Source organism: Symphalangus syndactylus, chromosome 13, assembly GCF_028878055.3.
Source record: "Symphalangus syndactylus isolate Jambi chromosome 13, NHGRI_mSymSyn1-v2.1_pri, whole genome shotgun sequence".
NCBI lineage: Eukaryota > Metazoa > Chordata > Mammalia > Primates > Hylobatidae > Symphalangus > Symphalangus syndactylus.
In genome coordinates this window covers 76,406,854-76,427,987 of record NC_072435.2, presented here as the reverse complement: position 1 = coordinate 76,427,987, position 21,134 = coordinate 76,406,854, and the positions used below count along the sequence as shown (strand labels likewise).

The window sequence follows — 21,134 nt, the reverse complement described above, 5'->3', positions numbered from 1 at the left end:
TAGGCTAGGCACGGTGGCTCATGCCTGTAATCCCAGCATTTTGGGAGGCCAAGGAGGGCAGATCAAGAGGTCAGGAGATCAAGACCATCCTGACCAACATGGTGAAATCCTATCTCTACTAAAAATACAAAAATTAGCTAGGTGTGGTGCCACGCACCTGCAATCCCAGCTACTCTGGAGGCTGAGGCAGGAGAATTGCTTGAACTGGGAGGTGGAGGCTGCAGTGAGCCAAGATCACGACACTGCACTCCAGTCTGGGCAGAAGAGCAAGACTCCATCTCAAAATAATAACAATAATAATAATAATAATATAGCATACTCTGGATTATCTGAGCACTCATGCAGTTTCACTGTTTATTTTTATAATCTCATGCAGAATAAGTAAAGGTCAGATAAGGTTATGGCACACTGTATAATCAAAGGCTCTATGGAAGTTCAATGACTAATACGTGACAAGAGAATTGAGGCATCACAGGGAACACGTCACCGAACTCAAAGCCCCAGGGTCACAGCATCAAACACACTTTACAATCAGTCATTCAGCTCCAGTAAAGCAATATCATTCATTATAGTAAATTAATATTGTCATATTGAGCATGATTGGCTTTGTGGGTTTGTTCTTACCCTGCCTATAACTCAGATTTGGTTTTATATATGTACTAAGCTGTAAAAAGAGAACATTAAGGCCTAGGCTTAGTAACACAATAAAATAAAAATAATTTAAGTCAATACCAAAAGTGTGTAAAAATGTTTTGCCTTTATAAAGCATTTGTATGCCTCACTATTTCATGAAAAAAAAAAAAGCCAAATTGGTTTCTTAGAGGCTTTTTTCTCTTAAAGAAAGACAAATATAAAAGATGCAAAAGATGTCGACAGGAATCCTGCTGCATTGTTTAGATCAATTCTGCCGTGATTATTTAATAAAAGTTCTAATTAAGCAAACACCCCCAGTACTTCCACAGGCAGTACATAAAACATGACAACTACCCTGACTACACCAACCACACTTCCCAGGATTGGGCAATGTTCCTGTTAACCTTTACGGTTTCTTTGATCAATACATACTGAAAGCCAATCAATATAATGTGAAGGTCTCATAGAGAACTTGCCAAATATCCCAGGAATGGTACAAGGACATGAGATCATTGCAATAGCTGGATCAGTTTTAACAACATCTACATCACTCAACCAAAGGAGCCGTACACATTTAAAGAGAAGAAAAATTCACAAATATAGTGCATACACTAGTAACTAATAAACAAAACAAACATAGATCATTGTATGTGCCAAAAATTTATGACAAATATTCTAAAATATATCAAATTTCCCATAAAACCTATCCATGATAAAGTTAATATTATTCAGCTTTGTAATGGAAATGAAATACTTTTAAATCAAGTATGGCATGAGAAAATGAAAAATCAATATCTCCAAGGTCTCTAATCTAGACAATAATTCTAATGAATGCAATCTATATTGATTTATTCAAATTCATTTACTTAACTATTACATATATCTACACTGTGCACAAATGTGAGCATAAAACTTCCAAATGAATTAAAATAATTTAGTGGCATCATTTTTCATAGCTACATATTTATCTATTTCAAAAAAACCTTATATGAAAAATACTTTGTCTTATATATTCAAAATGTGATTCTAATACATTAATTTGCATCACTTTAGCCACTCAGTGTCCTTCAGTTTATGTCAGTTAGCTTTATCCTCTACTTGTTATGAAAATTATGCTAGGTTAAATGATTTTATAGTTTCATATGTTAATTTTTAAAGGTAAGAAACAGAAAATTGTTGATGCATTCAGCTGTCTTTACATTGCTGTATCACAGGTACAAGTGTTCATTGTGACCAGCTCTCCTCACTTCCACTTGTAAGGACATGTTTTTTTCTTCTTCTATTCGCTTCCTACTAAACTTTGACTGCCTGTCTCCTTCTTTTATTCTCCAACCATCTTTCTATATTGTTTCCTACTTAATTTGTCTTGTTGTTCTAGAACTTAAGCCAACAAAAGCAGTTGGTTTTGTTCTCAGGGTGCACATTTTCATTATTAACTATGTCAAATCCACCTCTTGGATAAATCTTCTGCAGACCTTCAGGGGACACCTGTGGAAGTGTCACCTATGTGTGGGGCACACACTTCTATTTTTATTACGTGACCCAGCTTCTACATCACCTCCACAGTGAAGTGTTGCGGGAAGTCAGGGACCCCAAATGGAGGGACCAGCTGGAGCCACGGCAGAAGAACAAAAATTGTGAAGATTTCATGGACATTTATGACCTCCCTAATAATACTCTTATAATTTCTTACACCTGTCTTACTTTAATCTCTTAATACTGTTATCTTCATAAGCTGAGGATGTACATCACCTCAGGATCACTGTGATGATTGCATTAACTGTACAAATTGATTGTAAAACATGTGTGCTTGAACAATATGAAATCAGTGCACCTTGAAAAAGAACAGAATAACAGTGATTTTAGGGAACAAGGGAAGACAACCATAAGGTCTGACTGCCTGCGGGGTCAGGCAGAATAGAGCCATATAGCATAGACAGCCTATAAATAGACGTGCAAGTAGGGAAGATATTGCTGAATTCTTTTCCTAGCAAGGAATATTAATAATTAAGACCCTGAGAAAGGAATGCATTCCTGGGGGGAGGTCTATAAACGGCCGCTCTGGGAGTGTCTGTCTTATGCGGTTGAGATAAGGATTGAAATACGCCCTGGTCTCCTGCAGTACCCTCAGGCTTATTAGGGTGGGGAAGAAACCCCATCCTGGTAAATTTGAGGTTCTCTGCTCTCAAACCGTGTTTTCTGTTGTTTAAGACGTTTATCAAGACAATACGTGCACAGCTGAACATAGACCCTTATCAGGAGTTTTTGATTTTGCCCTTTGCCTTGTGATCTTTGCTTTGCCCTTTGCCTTGTGATCTTTATTAGCCTCAGAAGCATGTGATCTTTGTTCTCCTTTTTGCCCTTTGAAGCATGTGATCTTGTGACTTACTCCCTGTTCTTGCACCCCCTCCCCTTTTGAAATCCTCAATAAAAACCTGCTGGTTCTGTGGCTCAGGTGGGCATCATGGTCCTACCGCTATGTGATGTCACCCCCGGCGGCCCAGCTGTAAAATTCCACTCTTTGTACTCTTTCTCTTTATTTCTCAGATTGGCTGACACTTAGGGAAAATAGAAAGAACCTATGTTGAAATATCGGGGGTGGGTTCCCCCAATAGTGAAGCCTTCTCTGAACTGCTGTGGCCAGGTTGGTCTTTTCTCCGTGCTACAAATGCACAAAGCTTTGTTGTTACATTATCACACTACCATTCAGTAGCTTTTGTGTATTTCTCACTGGGCAAACTATAAACTGCTGAAATTCAGGAATCATGTTTTAATTCATCTTTATGGCCCCACTGCCTAATTCAATAAATAATACACAATAAGCATTCAGTATGTGTCTGAGGAATACATCACTGAAGCCTTTGTTCTTAATCTCTAGCATGCCACCTATAAGACTTCAATTTCAGGTATTATTTACTTCCCTGGACTTATAATTTATTGACATTAACAGGTTACAATTATCTACGTGTAAGATCTGATATTTATTTGGCCTGTGAAATGAAAGAGTACTTGTGGCAGTAACTCCTAACTCCCCATCAAGATGCCTCCACCTACACTACTTTCTCCAGCCTTCCTAGCAGCCGATGGCCAAATGGGATGTGTGTAGAAGGCATATATGATATTTCTCTGTGTGGATATTAAAATAGCATGTCCATTCCTCTATATCCTCCTCCACCTTCCCAAGAGTTGGGATATACATATCTTTGCCACAGCTTCAATGATGCAGATGAAGGCAATGAGCTAGAAGATGAAGGTACAATAAGACTTAATAATCTTGGGTCATGCCAAGCTAAACCTCATAATCTTTAGATTATTATAAAAGACAAATGCATTATTTAAAAAATTAAGCCACTATTTTACTGCACATCCTTATTTTATCAGCTTAGCCTTTGACCTAACATTTAAAAATTTGGGTGGAGGGGGGATAGTGTATCAATTATTAAGTAAATGTTTAATTATGAAAATCATCCTTAAAGTGTATGTGTGTATGTGAAAGAAAGAGAACTAAAATACTTACAACAGATAATCTTCTTTTCCCAGAATTCTACTTGAAAATTATACAGAAACAATTTCTTAGAATGCTCACAAAAGACCTGAAAACATGGGGAGGAAGCAGGGCATTTACAGGTAACTTATGCATAATTGGTTCAGTCAGACTTCTTTCAAACACACTGGATGTAGCCAGGGATCCAAGTCCAGGCACATACACAGAATAGCTTCCAGAATCTCATGGCACAAACTGTATCTATCCTATCCCTTAATTTCCCACATGTAAATAAATACTGCTGTTCTAAGGGGATTTTCGTTATGGGGTGCCGATTCATTTGTCATCTCCTTGTTTCCAATCTTACCTACTACAGTCTCTTCATCTTCAGAGATGCCAAAGTGATTTCTTTGACAATATGGAGCTTCCCATCATCCTTGGAATTAGATACAGTCTTGACCATGGCCTTCAAGGTTCTATATGATCTGACTCCTGGATACTCACCTAACCTCACTTTCTACCATTTTCTTCTCATGAGGTATGAGTCCTCATGGCTTTTCCAATGGTCTGAATCTACTCTTGTTTCAGAGCCCTAATACAATTTTCACTCAAATATTCACATTGTTCCTATCCCACTCTTTATTTGAGTCTATACTCAAATGTCATTTCATAAGTGACAAGTACTTTCCCTGACAAGCCTATCTCAAATGGCAGGCAAAGTCCCTCTCTAGCCTTTTATTGTTCTTCACTTATATCTCATTTATATTGTATTATCTTTTTATTCATAGTACATATTCCCAACTAGAATGCAATTTTCTTAAAGATTATTTTATGCACTACTGAAACCCATGGTGTCTCTAGTAGTGTCAAATATATATTATGTGTTCCACAAGCACATTTTCAATAAATAAATTTCACACCGTGATCATTCTAGTCCAAGAAAATAAATTCAAAGCAGATGGCCTGCAGATTTTCAGGTAACTTTCTAAAAGACCAGGGTTTAGCCACCCTGAAGATAATTCAAATCTAGTAAGAACCTATCAATGAATGATAAATGCATTAAGCAAATGTAAGAATAAAAGCCATGGAACAGATTTCCAATTTCTAAAATGGCAAAGTAAGGTAAATGTTTTAATCAGGGCTTTAAATGAGACAGCACACAGACCTTCAAAGTCAGAAAATGAACTAAAATGAGAAACATTCTCACGCTGTTTAAAAATAAAAATTCCTAATATATAAAAACAAAAATCACAATGTGATGGCAAGTGATACTTTTGGAAATAATCATTTATCTTAGATAATGATTAGATTTTACTTTCTTATAAATGAATTATGTTTATTCACAAACTCATTCACTACATAATATGACTCCATGTACTATGAGGCCTACATTAGCTACTGTGTAGGTGAAAAACTGAATAAAATATTACCCTTATCTCAAGGAGCTTTTTCTCTGGTAGGAAGATCACGTAGGTACCCTAATAACTGGATTAAAAACGCAATAATGAACCAGTACATTAGGAGAAGGTGTAAGCAACGTGCTCTGGACTTCAAAGAGTGGTAAAATAGTTTCTGGTATCGGGGGGAGTGAAAAGAAGTGATTTTATACTTCCAACAGCGGTCTTGATTTCATGGACAATATAATTTCTAAAGATCTGGCTGAGAATATTCAGGGGATTGGTTGTATTGTTGCTCTTTTGGATTGAGTTTGAAATAATCTTTAGACACTTATAATTGTGAATAAATAGGGAAACTAGGAAATACTAAGTTGTTGTTTCATCATTTAATAATTCCCTATACTTTCTATTAAAATTTGTCTAGTGCTTATCTTCTTTATATTGAGTCCTCTCAAAATTTAATCTAAATTTTAGTAAGTTGTAAAGTACTTTAAACCAAAGTTTCAGTTACAATTTTGATAAAAATTTAAGTCAGTATTTAGCATATACTCATCTATTTAAAATGAAATACAAGTCTTTCTGCTTGTGTACATTATATGTACACAAGCATTATACAATATATACATTATATATGCATTATACAACATGGCTCACAAAAACATATGGTTGGGTCAGACCACTTAAAATCAATGTAACTAGAACCTTTTAACATTAATAAATGCATTACCACAGCATCATCTTCTATAGATCCTTAAACGCCGGCACTGGTGCTTCCTGTTGCATAATATTCTACTGGCAAGCTTTCATTTCCAAATTTGCTTTCAAAGAATGGCCAGTAGAGACTGAGAGAGTGTAGACCTTAACGTTAATTATTTTTTAAACAGGGCAAATGTCTTCTCAACTTTAGATTCCTAAAATCATTTAACTCACCAACAGCTCACTAAAGAATCTTTATTATTTTTGTTAAGGTTTTCAAATATTGGTAAGGTCTTCTCTTTAATTGTGAGAATGTCTCTCTCCAAAACTTCAAAACATGGCATGCTAACAATCCAATAGAAAAATTAATGGACAAAAGATATTAATGGCACTTCAGAAAAGAGCATCAGCATTTGGTCAGGTGTGGTGGCTCAAATCTGTAATTCTAACACTTTGGGAGGCTGAGACAGGAGGATTGCTTGAGCCCAGGAGTTTTAGACCAGCCTGGGATATAGCGAGATATCATCTCGGCAAACATAAAATAAGACAAAATAAAGGACAAATGTCCATTAAGCACAGGACAAGAAGTTCAACTTCATTTGTCATCAGGGAAAAAAAACTTAAATCACAATGCAATACCACTATGCATTCACTAGAAAGGGCAAAATTCGAAAGATCTGGAATTGTCAACACTGTGTTAACAGCTAGCATTCTCATAAATTGCAGATAGAAATATAAATTAGTGCAACCACTCTGGAAAATTGTTTGGCACTATCTACTCATGTCCAACGTGGGCATACCCTATGAACAATTCATCTCATTCCTAAGCACATCCCCAACACAATGCATAAATATTGTCAATAAAATTTGTGTACACATGTATTTATATCAACACTATTTGTAACAGTCCCAAACCAGACATTACCCAAATAACCAAACTACAGCCTCTTGCAATGAAATGAATGAAACTCATCACCAGAAAGTTGAGTGAAAAAATCCAGACACAAAAGAGTACATTGTATTACTCAATTTGTATAAAGCTCAAAAGCAGGTAAACCTTTAGATGTCTGAATAACAATCATGTGGGGGCTGAGGATGACTAAACAGAGGCATAACAAGGGCTTCTGGGGGCCTGGAAATATTCTGTTTCTTTGTTGCTTACATGGAATTATCCTGTTTGTGAAAATCTAACAAAATTTATTCTTGTGATCTGTTCTCCTATCTGAATATATATTATATATCAATAAAAGTTCAAAAATTGCATGCCAGGAAAAGAAATGCATGAGCGACTATAACTTCTATTTCATACTAGCATCATTCCCCTATTTACCAAGCATGGAAAAGGTAATTTAACTTACAGAGACACACTTTTTAGTGGCACTGACTATAATATAAATGAAGTTTTTTTTTTTATTTATTTAAGAAATTTAAGGAAAGGAAACTGATAATACAAGCCACTGCATCCTTTCCCCTGAACAAAGACAACCATTGACAGGGCTGAATTTCTGCAAGTCCTGGTTTTTGTGTCTTAAGTGTTTACTTAAGGAAATACTGATGTGACAGATGAAAAAATGTCAGATTATCTTACTTTGACATATGTCTGAGTAGATGGAATACATACTTTGAAGAAAATATCCTACAGGGCAGGGGTTGGAAGGAAGAATTCTCATGGGACATGGCCCTTGATTTCAGAATAATTTTCTCCTCTAAATTATTTTAGCTTTGTAATTACAATTACTGCCATAATTATGCTTCAAAAAATTACCTTTAGTTAAGATAATAGGAATTTGCAGTTTGAATTAAATCAGGAAAATTTAACACATAATTGGTTTTATCAATTTTCGCAGTATACATGTATTCGTGAAAATTGCTCAAATGCCCTTCAGGGGTCACGTTCTTATTTAGTGAATAAATACATAAAAATTCATAATTGTTGAAAGAAAAAACAGAGCACGCTTGCCACACACAGAATTAAATTCAAAATAAAATTAGTGATGGTGAAAATAAATATGAAGATACTTCAAAATGACTAGTACTATATATATAGATATACGTACACATACAAATACACTCTCACACATACCTTTTATTTCACTGAGGCTTAATGTAACGACCAACTTGAAAAGAGCTAACAAGAGCAAGGATACAATAAAAACATACATGTCCTCTAGAATGAAGATCTTCTGAGTTATAAGTGTGGGAAATCCAAGGAGGATATATTCATCTTGAACTACCAAGCTGAATGTAAATAAATTAAGATCCTTCACAGATAGAAATGGAATTTACTTGGAAAGATAATCCAATTCCATTACTGATACAATTTAAATCTAAGACATTTCTGCAGTAAAAGAAGCTAGAGTCACTTAGAAATTTCAAAAAGTATTTCATTCATTTATTCTTTCATTGACTCATTCATCATTCAACAACTATACACTACATGCAAGGCACCATTCTGCAAACAAATACAAAGTCACTGCCTTCATGGAACTTACATTCTAGAAGAGAAAATGACACTAAAAAAGACAGATAAATAAAATGTAAGGAATGATACCAATAAATGCTAAATTTAAAAGAAAGTGAAAAAATGAATTTATGAAGTGGTGTGGAAAGGAACATTTGTATAAATACAATGGTCAGAAAACATCTCACTGAGAACATAACATTCGGGTAACATAGACCATAAGATATCTGGAGGAAAAATTATTTCAAGTGGAGGGTAGGCAATCGGGATAATTTCAGGCATTAACTCTTCCAGAAATCTCCCTAGACTCCATTTACCTCTGGCAAAGTTGGCTGCCTTCACATGTGTTCCTACAGAATACAACATTAACCCCTATCATGACCCTTATTCGGTTATATTGAAATTGCCTGTTTACATGTTTTCTTATCTCTTTGACAATAGGAAATGGATTCATTTACTTTGTATCTCTAATTCCTGTCAGGGTTTGGCATACAAGACTAATATTCGTTGAGTGAATGATGGATCTTGAACTAGGCCCAAATCTCTGTACAAAAACCTTAATAAAGGGTTAAAATATTTTCAGATCTATAGAAAAAATGATAGTTTTAGAAAACCTCTGCTTCTGAATCATTCTGTAAAATTTTCAGATCTTTCGTGTTACTAAGACAAGGTAGCCTGTCTTGTTGGCTGATTAATTAAATAAGAAATACAGACTAATTTAATCAAGTATTATCTAGCCAGAAACTTCTGGTAGAAATGAAACATGGGAGAGTAAAACAAGTAATGTACAAAGGCACTTCTTTTTGTTTGTTCTCAATGGAATTACCCATTAAATCCTTCTTTCTCTGTCTTCTCTACTTAATAAAATAAAGGCCAAGGGAATCAGAAGCAAGTAATCAAAGTAGCACACAATGCTTCTCTCTGTCTTAACAGTTCTTCCTTTAGTACTTTAGAGAAGAAAAGCCTGGGGAATCAGAGGCTGTCAGCAGGTGAGAGAAACAGTCCTTTTAACTAGTTTGATGTCAGGCTAAACTGAAACCAGGGAACCAGCACAAACACAGAAAGGGTTTGAAAGATGAGTTAGCAGAAAAGCTTCTAAGCAAAGCATGTGTGTATAATTGTCATATACACTTATAAGCATGTGTGTATAATTGTCATATACACTTATAAGCATGTGTGTATAATTGTCATATACACTTATAAGCATGTGTGTATAATTGCCATATACACTTATAAGCATGTGTGTATAATTGTCATATACACTTATAAGCATGTGTGTATAATTGTCATATACACTTATAAGCATGTGTGTATAATTGCCATATACACTTATGTAATTAATTAATTGAAAACCAACAACAGAAAATGAGAATGTCAACAACTCTTCTTATTTTAGGTTTCTCTAAAGCTTTTTCCTTGACTCCGATGTTTGATTATGTATCAAATTAAATATGTGGATATAGGTAATATTTTTACAATATGTAAGAAAACTTACATATTTGTGTACCAATAAGAATTTGCCAGTATTTTCATGAGAGTGCAGCAATATGCCAAAATCACAGGCACAATCTTTAATCATAGACTAAACCTCTTCTAAGCTGAAAATGCAATCCTCAAACAAAACATAGATTATAATAGGTTTTCAGGAAATCGACATTATCTCTTATAATGGAACGCAGCCTCATAAGAATAACAAGCTCATTTGGTAACAGAGTGCCTTTCTAACTCATCCCAATGTGAGAGCTGTCTCTGTATACTTAATCCCAAAAATACAGTTTTCAGTTACAGACAAATAAAAAATACCAAACGATATATTGCAGCATTATTTTGCTTTTTTCTGTCTTGAGCTGCCCAGCATTTGAACCCCATTCTTATTAGATTGAAATTCCCCTTGTTTGCATCCTAGAGGGAGACAGAGCCGCAGTTCCTACTATTAAATCAAAAGAGGACAAGAAATTTCTTCCCCACTGCCTCATTGTTTAGGCAAGTCACCTAAGTTTGGCCAACTAGTGCTGTATGATAGATGCCTTGACAGCAATGACTTGACTTCACCATACCCTGAGAAAGACCCTGTATGACAGGCACACCCGAATATGTGTTCAGAGTTCTGAGCTAGGGAATACAAATCCAGCAATGGCCAATCCACACATCCATTCCTTATTTCTGAGGAATATGTCAGCCCTAGCCCGTCTGGGATCGAGGCCCTTTGCTTTAGGTTAAATGGAAGTTGCCAGGTGGAGACTGTTAGGGGGATGGTGCTAAATGAAGATGCTATAGAAACTGCGTGCTTTTTGCAAGTCGTGCAGTTCTCCTGCCCAGCCTACCACCAGTGGCCTCTCCCCTGGATGTAAGGCTCCAGTAAAACCCCATGTCTTGTATGGGGCTCTGGGCCTCTTCTTTGGCCTCTTGAACCTGGTGCCATCCCCACTGGAGTCAATAGGGGTTCGGCACTACAGATGTTCCTACTCTGTCTTTCAATGTAGAAGACTGACTCAAGGCAGCAAGTCTAGTTATTGGATGGTTTGTGGGTTCTTCTTAACTGCTCGCTTCTGCTCTTTCTCCCTTCGGGTTTACCATTTTTCTAAGCCTGGCTCTTCAGTCTTCCCTTTTCATAAGGTCTTTTTTTTTATGTTTAAATCAGCTGAGGTTGGAATTTGTTGCTACAACCAGGCTGATACCCAGCCTAGCAAACTGGTCTAGTTCTTCTCTCTTATTTGCAACAACTCAGGACTGGAAAGGTGATTCTTTAGTCTGAGTTACCTTTCTTGAAATTTCTTACGAGGCAAAATAAGAACTTGCTGATGAAAAAGAACATGATTTCAAAGAGCCAGGGAGAGTTGATGAAACTTTCTAAAAATGGAATGGAACCCTTAAATGGGTTCAAAAAGCAAAAGAAGAGAATGCAATTTTAAAAGCCTTCATGTCAAAGCAAATGCCTCCAAACCCTAGCATGACAGACTCTGCTCAACTTCAGTTTCTCAACCCATGGCAATCTTACCACTCAGCAGACATGAGCTATGTGTGCAGACATCACAACTCAGGGAGGTGGGGTTATCAGCATCTATTAGGTGGAGGCAGGGATGCTGCTAAATGTCATGCCATGTACATGGCAGCACCCACAACAAAATACTATCTGATCCAAAATATCAATAGTGCCAAAGTTAAGAAATCCTGCCTTGCACCGTTACCTCTCTTTAAATCATTTTTAGTAAATGTTCCACAGAGCTTGAATAACTTTCCCACAGTCCACAATTCCCAAATACTTTTTATAATTACTTCTGATGCATTATTTCTACCCTAATGTTAATAAAAGAGAAAAATCTCATAACTCATCACTTAATATCATGATCCACCTAAGAACTACACAGATGGGAAAGAACCCAAAAGAGCAAATAAGCCAAAGGAATGACCATGTTCAAAGGCCCAGGAGTATCTAAAGGAATAACAAGACATCTAGGGTAAAAGAAAGGGTTGTGTGCATGGTCAAGAATTTTGGAAAATGAAGCTTGGAAGGAATGCTATGACCAGATTTCAAAGTGTCTTAGACACCACAGCAATCTAGATTTTACTCTCTGAATAACAGCATTTTTTAAGAAATAGATTTTTAAGTGGCATAGAGAAATATGTTGTTTCTTAGGAAGAACACCCTGGTGGTCATCTAACATGAGCAGAGCCTGGTGACAGGGAAGGCAGTTAGAAGACTGTTTCAATAGTACAAGATCTGGGGAGCCGCCAAAGGTGATGGTAATGTGGATGGAGAGCAAAGACCAGAGGAAGACTGACACATATTCTCAGGATTTGCCATCCCCTCCCTGTAAAATGAGCATCATTTAGCACTGTGAAACATAAATTGAAGGCTATAAAAACTGTCTACATGAGTTAACACACCTGTATTCATTTCCAATGTGTATCAAAAGAAAACATGGCAACATATTTCAATGCATTAGAGAACTGAAGGCTCTACAATGAGAATATACGCTATTTAAGTAATTTCTATATGAATTCATACATACATACATATATATAGTTTATCATATTACCTGCTCCAGAACTTCTTTGTAAGTAAAGGTTGCTTTAGTGTTTGTAACAGGACTGTCATAGATGATAGCAATCTTATCCCCTTTACCATTTTCAATATGACGATCAATGGCATTGTAACAAATGTTAAGCATTCCTTCCACAAACCTGAAAAATAATTGAAAAGTAAAAGTTAATGATTGCTTTAAAAATATATTGTCACTTAATGAAGTTATCATATTTCTAGTTTGATAGAGCTGGCCTTAAAACAATGTTTCCTAGTGCATTCTATGTCAAGTAATGACAGCTGTAAACTAGATATTTAAGATGGTACACAGTATACTTTTTTATTTTAATAAATATGTATTTATTTTGATGTGCACTAAAAAAAATACATACCTCACACTTCCAGCTGGTGACTTTGTGGATTTTATTGCTTAGGATAAAACTAGAGTATAGAGCACCAAAATCAGCCTTTTTACATAGATGAAATAAATCGTATGTAAGTGCAGTGCAGAGGCATTGGGGATTGTGAAAGGGCAAATGGCAGATGTGTGACTAAAGTTTTGGTACCTGCTGCAAATAGAAAAACTTACTGAAAAATTCCATTCTGCTCTGAAAGAGCTATATGTATTTTTTATTTCAGTTAAATGTGATGCCTTCAATTTCACAAAGAATAGATAAGCTCTTTTGTGCATGTTTGAAATGCTTCATAATTTGAATAAAGAAGGGACATGCATATAAAATATTTATTTTTGAAAGCCTTTGCAATTCAGTGCTTTTCATCCTTAATTGATCAATGTTTTCCTCTGAAAACACAGAAATCATGTAGATACATGGAATACTTTTTTAAGGAAATATAACTCATTTTTCCAAAAGAAAAGGCTTTACGTATGCCACATTTTTAGTAAAATGGGAATTAGAATAAAATATGCAAGTACAGTAATGGTCTATTTCTTCCAATGTCAGACTACCAAATATAGTAACAATGCAAAATAACAGGAAAATATATTGAAGCAAATAAAAAAGCCCTTGTTAAATAGCTGAGTATCACTTTCAGGTATTCACTCAAAGAGCCCTGTGTGAAATGAAGCAGTGGATTAAAAGCAGCTATAGATACAGTGGCAGCATTAAAAAATAATAGCCACAGAGGCCGGGCTCAGTGGCTCATGCCTGTAATCCCAGCACTTTGGGAGGCTGAGGTGGGTGGATCACGAGGTCAGGAGTTCAGGACCAACCTGGCCAAGATGGTGAAAACCCGTCTTTACTAAAAATACAAAAAATTAGCCAGGCACGGTTACAGGTGCCTGAAATTCCAGCTACTCGGGAGGCTGAGGCAGAGAACTGCTTGAACCCAGGAGGTGCAGGTTGCAGTGAGCCAAGATCACACCACCGCACTCCAGCCTGGGTGACAGAACAAAACTCTCTCAAAATAATAATAATAGCCACAGAAAGCAGTAGGAGGAAGAATCATTTAATCAAAGTCAGATGAACCTATGTATTTCAATAATAGCAAATTTGACTACCTACAGCATATCACAGAATTAATTAATATAATGATTCTGAATTCCCCTGTGACTGATCTCATGTTTGTTCAAAAATATTACCTCTTCCCAGCGCCCTACTCTTAGCAAAAGTATTTTGTCTCTTCCCTCGGCCGTCCCTCCAGGAGTGGAGACTCTGTCTCTTGATTTGGGGCTCATCCATGTACTTGCTTTGGCTAATGCAATGTCAGCAGACACGATGCAAGCAGAGGCTAGCTCTCCTGCACCACTACCTTCTCCAGGAGAACAGCTTCCCAGATATAACTGCTCCCTCCTCAACATGGCACCAAGAATGAATATCTGCAGGTGGAAACAGAGCCCAAAGAAGCAGAGAGCCCACCCCAGCTAGATTTATGTCTTGAAGCAATGCTCCCAACCACCCCCAACCTAGATCAGCTGATGCCTTGACCACCTGCAGACACATGGAAATAAACTCTTAATAGTTCATGCTATGGAGATTTTTGTGGTTCCTGGTTATACAGTATAATTGTGGCCATAAATATCTAACACACCAACAAAAAGGTAAAGTTGTCATTCTGTGGCGGAAGTAAGGAAAGGTGTTTTATAGAATTTCCCACGAAAATCTTTATATATATATATATTTGTTCCTGAAAAAAAAAAACCATTTCTGACAGGGGAACTATTTACTTGCTAGAACACTTCTTGATAATATCATTATTCTCTTATCCTTCATCTACGACTTCTATTCTACCATTCTTTATGATCAATATTCAATTATGTTCATGATATTTTACCCAAAAAGGGGGCTTCCCTCAATTCCACAGAATTTACTTTGTCATTTATTTGCATTATTCTTCTTTTACTTCTTTGCCAGCTCTTTTTCAATATGTTTGTTGCATCTTGTTTTCTCTGATTCATCTTTTATTGGCTGTGATATCTCACGTTCCACATGCATCCCTTTGCTCACACTACAGTTTCTCTCTGGATGATGCCTATACTTTTCTGGTTTCAACTTCCACTTTGATCTCCAGCCCTAATCTTCTTTTCTGAGCTCCATACCTTATAGCCAAAAGTCTGCAGGACATCTCTACTTAAAAAGAATAACCTGTCTAAAATTATACTCATTTCACTCCACCTCCACCCCCACAGCTCCATCACAACTGCAAATATGCTCCTCCTCCTGTTTTCTATATTTCAAGGAACTATGTTGCATCCAGTGGCCTGAATTAGAAACTCTAAAGTCAGATTTGTACCCTCACTCTTCATATTCATTTATATATAATGTCACATCTTATAGAGCCTTTATTGTGTCTGTAATGGTTTGGTTCTCTCATGGATTACAGTGAGTGCATCCTAATTAATCTCCCTATTTTAGACCTGACCCCATTCACTCAAGCCATCTCCATATGCTGCTATAATGGCTTTGTTCAATGTAAATATTATGTAAATATGTCAATGAAAATATTTCAAATGGTGCTCAAAATTATTTAATATATTTCTCCAAAGTTCAAGATAAAAACTATATACCTCTAGATCAGCAGTCCCCAACCTTTTTGGCATCAGGGACTGGTTTCATGAAAGAATGTTTTCACGGAACTGGGGTGGGGGAAGGGTATGGCTTCAGGATGATTCAAGCGCATTACATTTATTGTGCACTTTATTTCTATTATTATTACATTATAACATATAATGAAATAATACAACTCACCATAATGTAGAATCAGTGGGAGCCCTGAGCTTGTTTTCCTGTAACTAGACAGTCCCATCTTGCGGTGATGGAGACAGTGACAAATCATCAAGCATTAGATTCTCATAAGGAGAGTGCAACCTAGACTCCTCACATGTGCAGTTCACAATATGGCTTGTGCTCCTATAAGAATCTAATGCCACCCCTGATCTGACAGGAGTTGGAGCTCAGGCAGTAATGTGAGCAGTGGGGAGCAGCTACAAATACAGATGAAGCTTTGCTCAGTCACCTGCTGCTCACCTCCTGCTGTGTGGCCCAGTTCCTAACACGCCACAGACTGGTACCAGTCCATGGCCCAAGGGTTGGGGACCCCTGCTCTAGATGACATTCAAAATCCATTGATCTACTCTGTTTCATTTCCACTCATCCAACTTCACAACTCCAGCTGTACTGATTACAAAGTTTGCAGTTCCTTGAATTCAGTCAGCTTCCACTTCTGTGGCTGTCCTTCATTTTACCACCACCCTCCCCAAGTAGTTTGAAAGCCCTGTGTACCTGTGTATGTTTCTCCACCATAGCACTTATCACATAGCTTAACTTAGAACATTGCTCCATTCAGATGTTTCCTTCATTGCACTGTAATCTACCTGAATGCAGAGACAATGTCATATTCTTCTTGTAGTCTTAAAAAGAGTCTTAAAGACTACAAGAAGAATATGACACTGTTTTAGATCCTAAGATTACAAGGAGAATATATACAGCACTTGCCATATATTAGTCACTCAATATTTGTTTGATGAATGAATGAATGAGAATGTTAGTAAACTTTCAAGAAGCATAGGATTTAGGACCCAGATAGAGTAACTAGGGAAGTTTTTACTCTCCATTTTAAAGTCAAGGGAATAGAGATAAGAATAATACCCAGGGCACGTGGTTAGGAATTGGAGAAAGCCATACCTGAAACCCAAGTCTAGATGTCTAAACTGGTGTTATAGTTGGCAACATCATATTCACTCATTCATTTATAGATGATTTTTTTTCTCTGTTCCAGTTGATTGATTCTTTTCTGTCATCTGCATGCTGCTGTTGAGCCCATTCCTGAGTTTTCATTTTCATTATTGTATTTTTAAGTTCTAAAATTTCCATTTGGTTATTTTTTATATATTCCATTTATTTGCTGATAATTTCTATTTATTTATGGAAACTTCCTAAAAAAATTGTTTTGAGTGTGTTCATAATCGTTCATTGAAGCACTTTTATGATGGCTGCTTTAAAATACTTGTCAGGTAGTTCCAAACTCTGTATCATCTCAGTGCTGGCACCCATTGATTGTTTTTCTTATTCAGAGTGAAATGTTCCTGATTCTTGCATAACACATAATTTTTGGATCTTTGTATCATGAGTAAATCATATCTAGACATCTCAGGTCTTATATTACAAGACTCTGCAGATTACTGAATAATCTGATTTAACATACACTCTTTGGGTGATGGTTATGCTGAAGCCCAGACTTCACCACTATGCAATATATGCATGTCACAAAGCTGTACTTGTACCCTCTCAATCTATAAAAATAAAAATTAAAAAATAAACAAAAATAATAATCTGATTTAAATCTTCTGTTTTAGCAGGTCTTCTCTGACACTGTGCTGGTGGGCAGGGAGCCACCTCATTACTACCAGGCACAGGTATAAGTCCCAATTAGGCACAGGTATAAGTCCCAATTAATCTCCAGGTTTCCTTGATACCACATCAGCTGGGGGATGGCTCATGAATGATGGGTCAGGGTAACAATTCAAGCTCCCAAGAGGTTTTTACAACTTTTCATCCTAGATGAAAGGAGAAGGGCACTTTGTGACTGCTCCCTCATACCCTTCATATCCTCCCACATGGCTGGGTGGGAGGACCTTCTTACCTCCTTACCTTAGCCAGAATGAACGTTTCATCTCCCCACATAAACTAATCTGACCCCACCGAGGGAGGAGGCAATGTCTGGGGCACCTTGCTACACCTTGGCAAGAGCAGAAATCTAGAATCTCCAGCAGGTCTTTACTGGTAAGGATGAAATTGAGGCCACAGTATTTTTCTGGAGTGTTTGGCTGGATTAGGACAGCACTCACCTAAAAGTTTTCTGTCTTGCCATGCTGTCCCTTTCTTGGTTCTGTAGTCAGAGAGAGAAAGTTTTTATTGGGGCTTTTTAAAATCTGTGCCTATTGGTGCTTCTCGGTTGCCAGCTTCTTAAGAACCCAGTTGGGTTATAAAAAGAAAGAAAAAAAGAAAACCCAGAGAACTCATGGCCATGCCATTCCTCACATCCCCAGATTTCCTAGCTGGTTGACCTTCTCTCTACCTTTCAGAGTCTTCTTATGTGTGTTTGATATACAACATCCTAGGTTTTTTATTGTATTTAGCAGGAAGTATATTTTCTCTGTCTTGTCTCGAAAACAGAAGTCTCTAAATAACATTTATCAATCTTTTACTCTAGTCCAAGACTTCATATCATATATGTTAACAAATTTAATTTTAAAAAACCTTTCCCTATGAAGCAGGTATTATTATTAATCCCATTTTAAATACAAGTAAACTCATCACAGCAACTTGCTCACGGCAGTCTGATTACAGAACCAAACCCTTAAACATACAACACTACTTCTATAAACAATATTCAAAAAACTTGAACTTGGAATTTTTTTTTCAATTGTTGGCAACTTTAGAGTAGTTTAATATTGAAAATATTAACATCCTAGGATTTTCTTTTTTAAAAGTACCTTTAGACAATTTTCTTTTTTAAAATAAGAGTATCTTTTGGAGGAGGCAATATAAAGATCCAAATGAGGGTAGGTTCTGCAGGCAATGTTACACAGAACTGCTGCAGGAGATAGCAAATCAGCATGGTCCAGAGGCAGTTACAGGTAATGAATCTACCAGTATAAATTGGCGAAGCTTAGAGATTGGTTTACTGCGGCTAACTAGACCAACTGACTTGCAAGAAGCCACCCAGTTCAAAGATTTGATTATTCTACTATGACAAGTTTCTTATTCCATTTTAAATAAAATCATTTCAGTAAAGGTCGATTGGATGCCTTCTATGTGCTGACTCTCCACTGTTCCTTCTAAATTCGTGGGCAGGTTTTAAATGGTTTGTCTCCCCAGATTATAAAAGTAACTAATGCTCACTGTAAAAATACTAAAAAGTATACTTTAGAGTAGTTTCTATTCTTTCTATATACAAACATACTTGTTATGTAGTTTAATATTTTGCCTCTGTGTTGAGGACTGCATTACGAGTTTTTCCCAAGGGCCTGAGGAATTCTCAAAAATTACGGTAATGATGGCGTAATATTCCATTCAATGGCTATTCAGTAATAAAATTAATCCTGTGTTGTTACTAATTGCCTTTCACAACATTGTCATTATTTTAAATGATCCTAGGATGATGTTTCTTGCAGACAAATATTGGTCACACTGCTTTCTAATTACATTAGCAGGCTACGTTCCCACAATCAAACACATGCGTGCATATTAAAATTGAATAATCAAATTGCTTTCTGGAAATACTGAATTAATCTATATTATCATCAGCACTCCCTGAATCTAACATGAGCATCTAACCCCTCTCAATGCAGATGACTCTCAATCTTCTCCTTTTTTTTAGATGCAGTCTTGCTCTGTTGCCAGGCTGGCGTGCAGTGGCATGATCTCGGCTCACTGCAACCTCTGCCTCCCAGGCTCAAGCAATTCTCCTGCCTCAGCCTCCTGAGTAGCTGGGACTACAGATGTGCACCACCAAACCCAGCTAATTTTTTTTTTTTTTGGTAGTTTTAGTAGAAATGGGATTTCACCATGTTGGCCAGTATGGTCTTGATCTCTTGACCTGGTGATCTGCCCGCCTCGGCCTCCCGAAGTGGTGGTATTACAGGTGTGAGTCACTGCACATGGCCAATCTTCTCCAATTTGAAAAGCGAAACATAGTTTTAATTCTGGTTTCTTTGGTTACTATTATTAAGCCACACATACCCTTCCCCACTTATGCTCCGCGCACCCTCACCTACACCCATGAACATGCACAGACATCACACAAAATTTCTGGGCCTAAAGTGTAACTTTCTGAGATAGGAGTCTCTCCATAGAGGATCCTGTACAAGATTTAAGACTTGTGGAACAGGAACAAGGCTCTATATGACTTCCGGAAAGTCTAGAAATCCTACTCTCATTGCCTCTTCTTCCTCAAACAATCATAGAAAGAAGGATTTTAGCAACCAAATCCTCCCTTAACTGACAAGTGAAAAAGTATCTTTATTCAGATTCTGAAATGTACTTCACTCAACTACTGATATCTTGACACTCAGATGAGTGCATGTGTGTATATAAGTGTGTATATATATATATATATATATATATATGCAAGAATATGTGTATATGTGTGTGTGTGTGTGCATAAAATAGAAGAGAACATAAAGCCAGGGTATGGGGAGAGCATATTTTCAACATATTTAACAAGGTAAAGACATATTTGCAATATTTAAAGTGTTTCTACAAATTAATAAGAAAAACCTTAAAAATCCAACAGGCAAACAATTACAGCATGATATCCACTGATGAAAACAAAATGAAAATGACCAGTAAGTATAAAAAAAAGATGCTCAACCTTAATAACAGTCAAGAAAATTAATATTAAAATTTTAAGATGTCATTTGCCTCTCTGACTTGATGGTAAAAAATCGTACATAGTTATAGTGACAGTGAAGAGAAAACAGCATTCTCGTATAATGTTGGTGAGCAAATAAATTTGTTCAGCAACTTAGGAGGGCTCAAAATCAGTATCTATTAATATTTTAAATACATATTATGCATCATTAAAGGAATGCAATATATATGTGATACATACATATATCAATATGAAACAATGATCAGAATTACCTTTTTACACAGCCAGAGCAAGTTGCCTGTGTGTTTATCTATGTTTTCTATTATATAAATGCACAAGCAGTATGGAAAAAAGCTTGAGAAAATAATAGTGGTAAACTCCAAGTAAGAGAAAAATTGGAGGGCAGTAATAGAAAAGGGATAGTCCATATTTTTTATGTAATAAAACTTCTGTGTTATTTGAGCACATATTTACATACTGAATGGGTGATTTAAATATTTTTAAATAAAAAATATAAATTTTAATGGTCTAGCTTGCTTAGCTTTTGGTTAACTAACTCATCAACTTAATAATCAGCATAATTATAATCAAATAAAAATATTTAAG

General features: G+C 36.4%; 1 protein-coding gene across 12 annotated transcripts in view; it reads right to left on the bottom strand.

Annotated features, from left to right (window-relative positions):
- ACSS3 (acyl-CoA synthetase short chain family member 3) overlaps nucleotides 1–21,134 on the bottom strand; it is a 515,807-nt gene that overhangs the window by 181,295 nt on the left and 313,378 nt on the right. For all 12 annotated transcript variants that reach the window (XR_008650037.2, XM_063615114.1, XM_063615116.1 and 9 more), the window contains one exon: nucleotides 12,712–12,856. Coding sequence is in view for 11 of the 12 variants with exons in the window: in XM_055236867.2 (XP_055092842.1) it covers nucleotides 12,712–12,856 (145 nt within the window). In the remaining variant the exon portion in view is untranslated. The remainder of the gene's footprint in view (nucleotides 1–12,711; nucleotides 12,857–21,134) is intronic.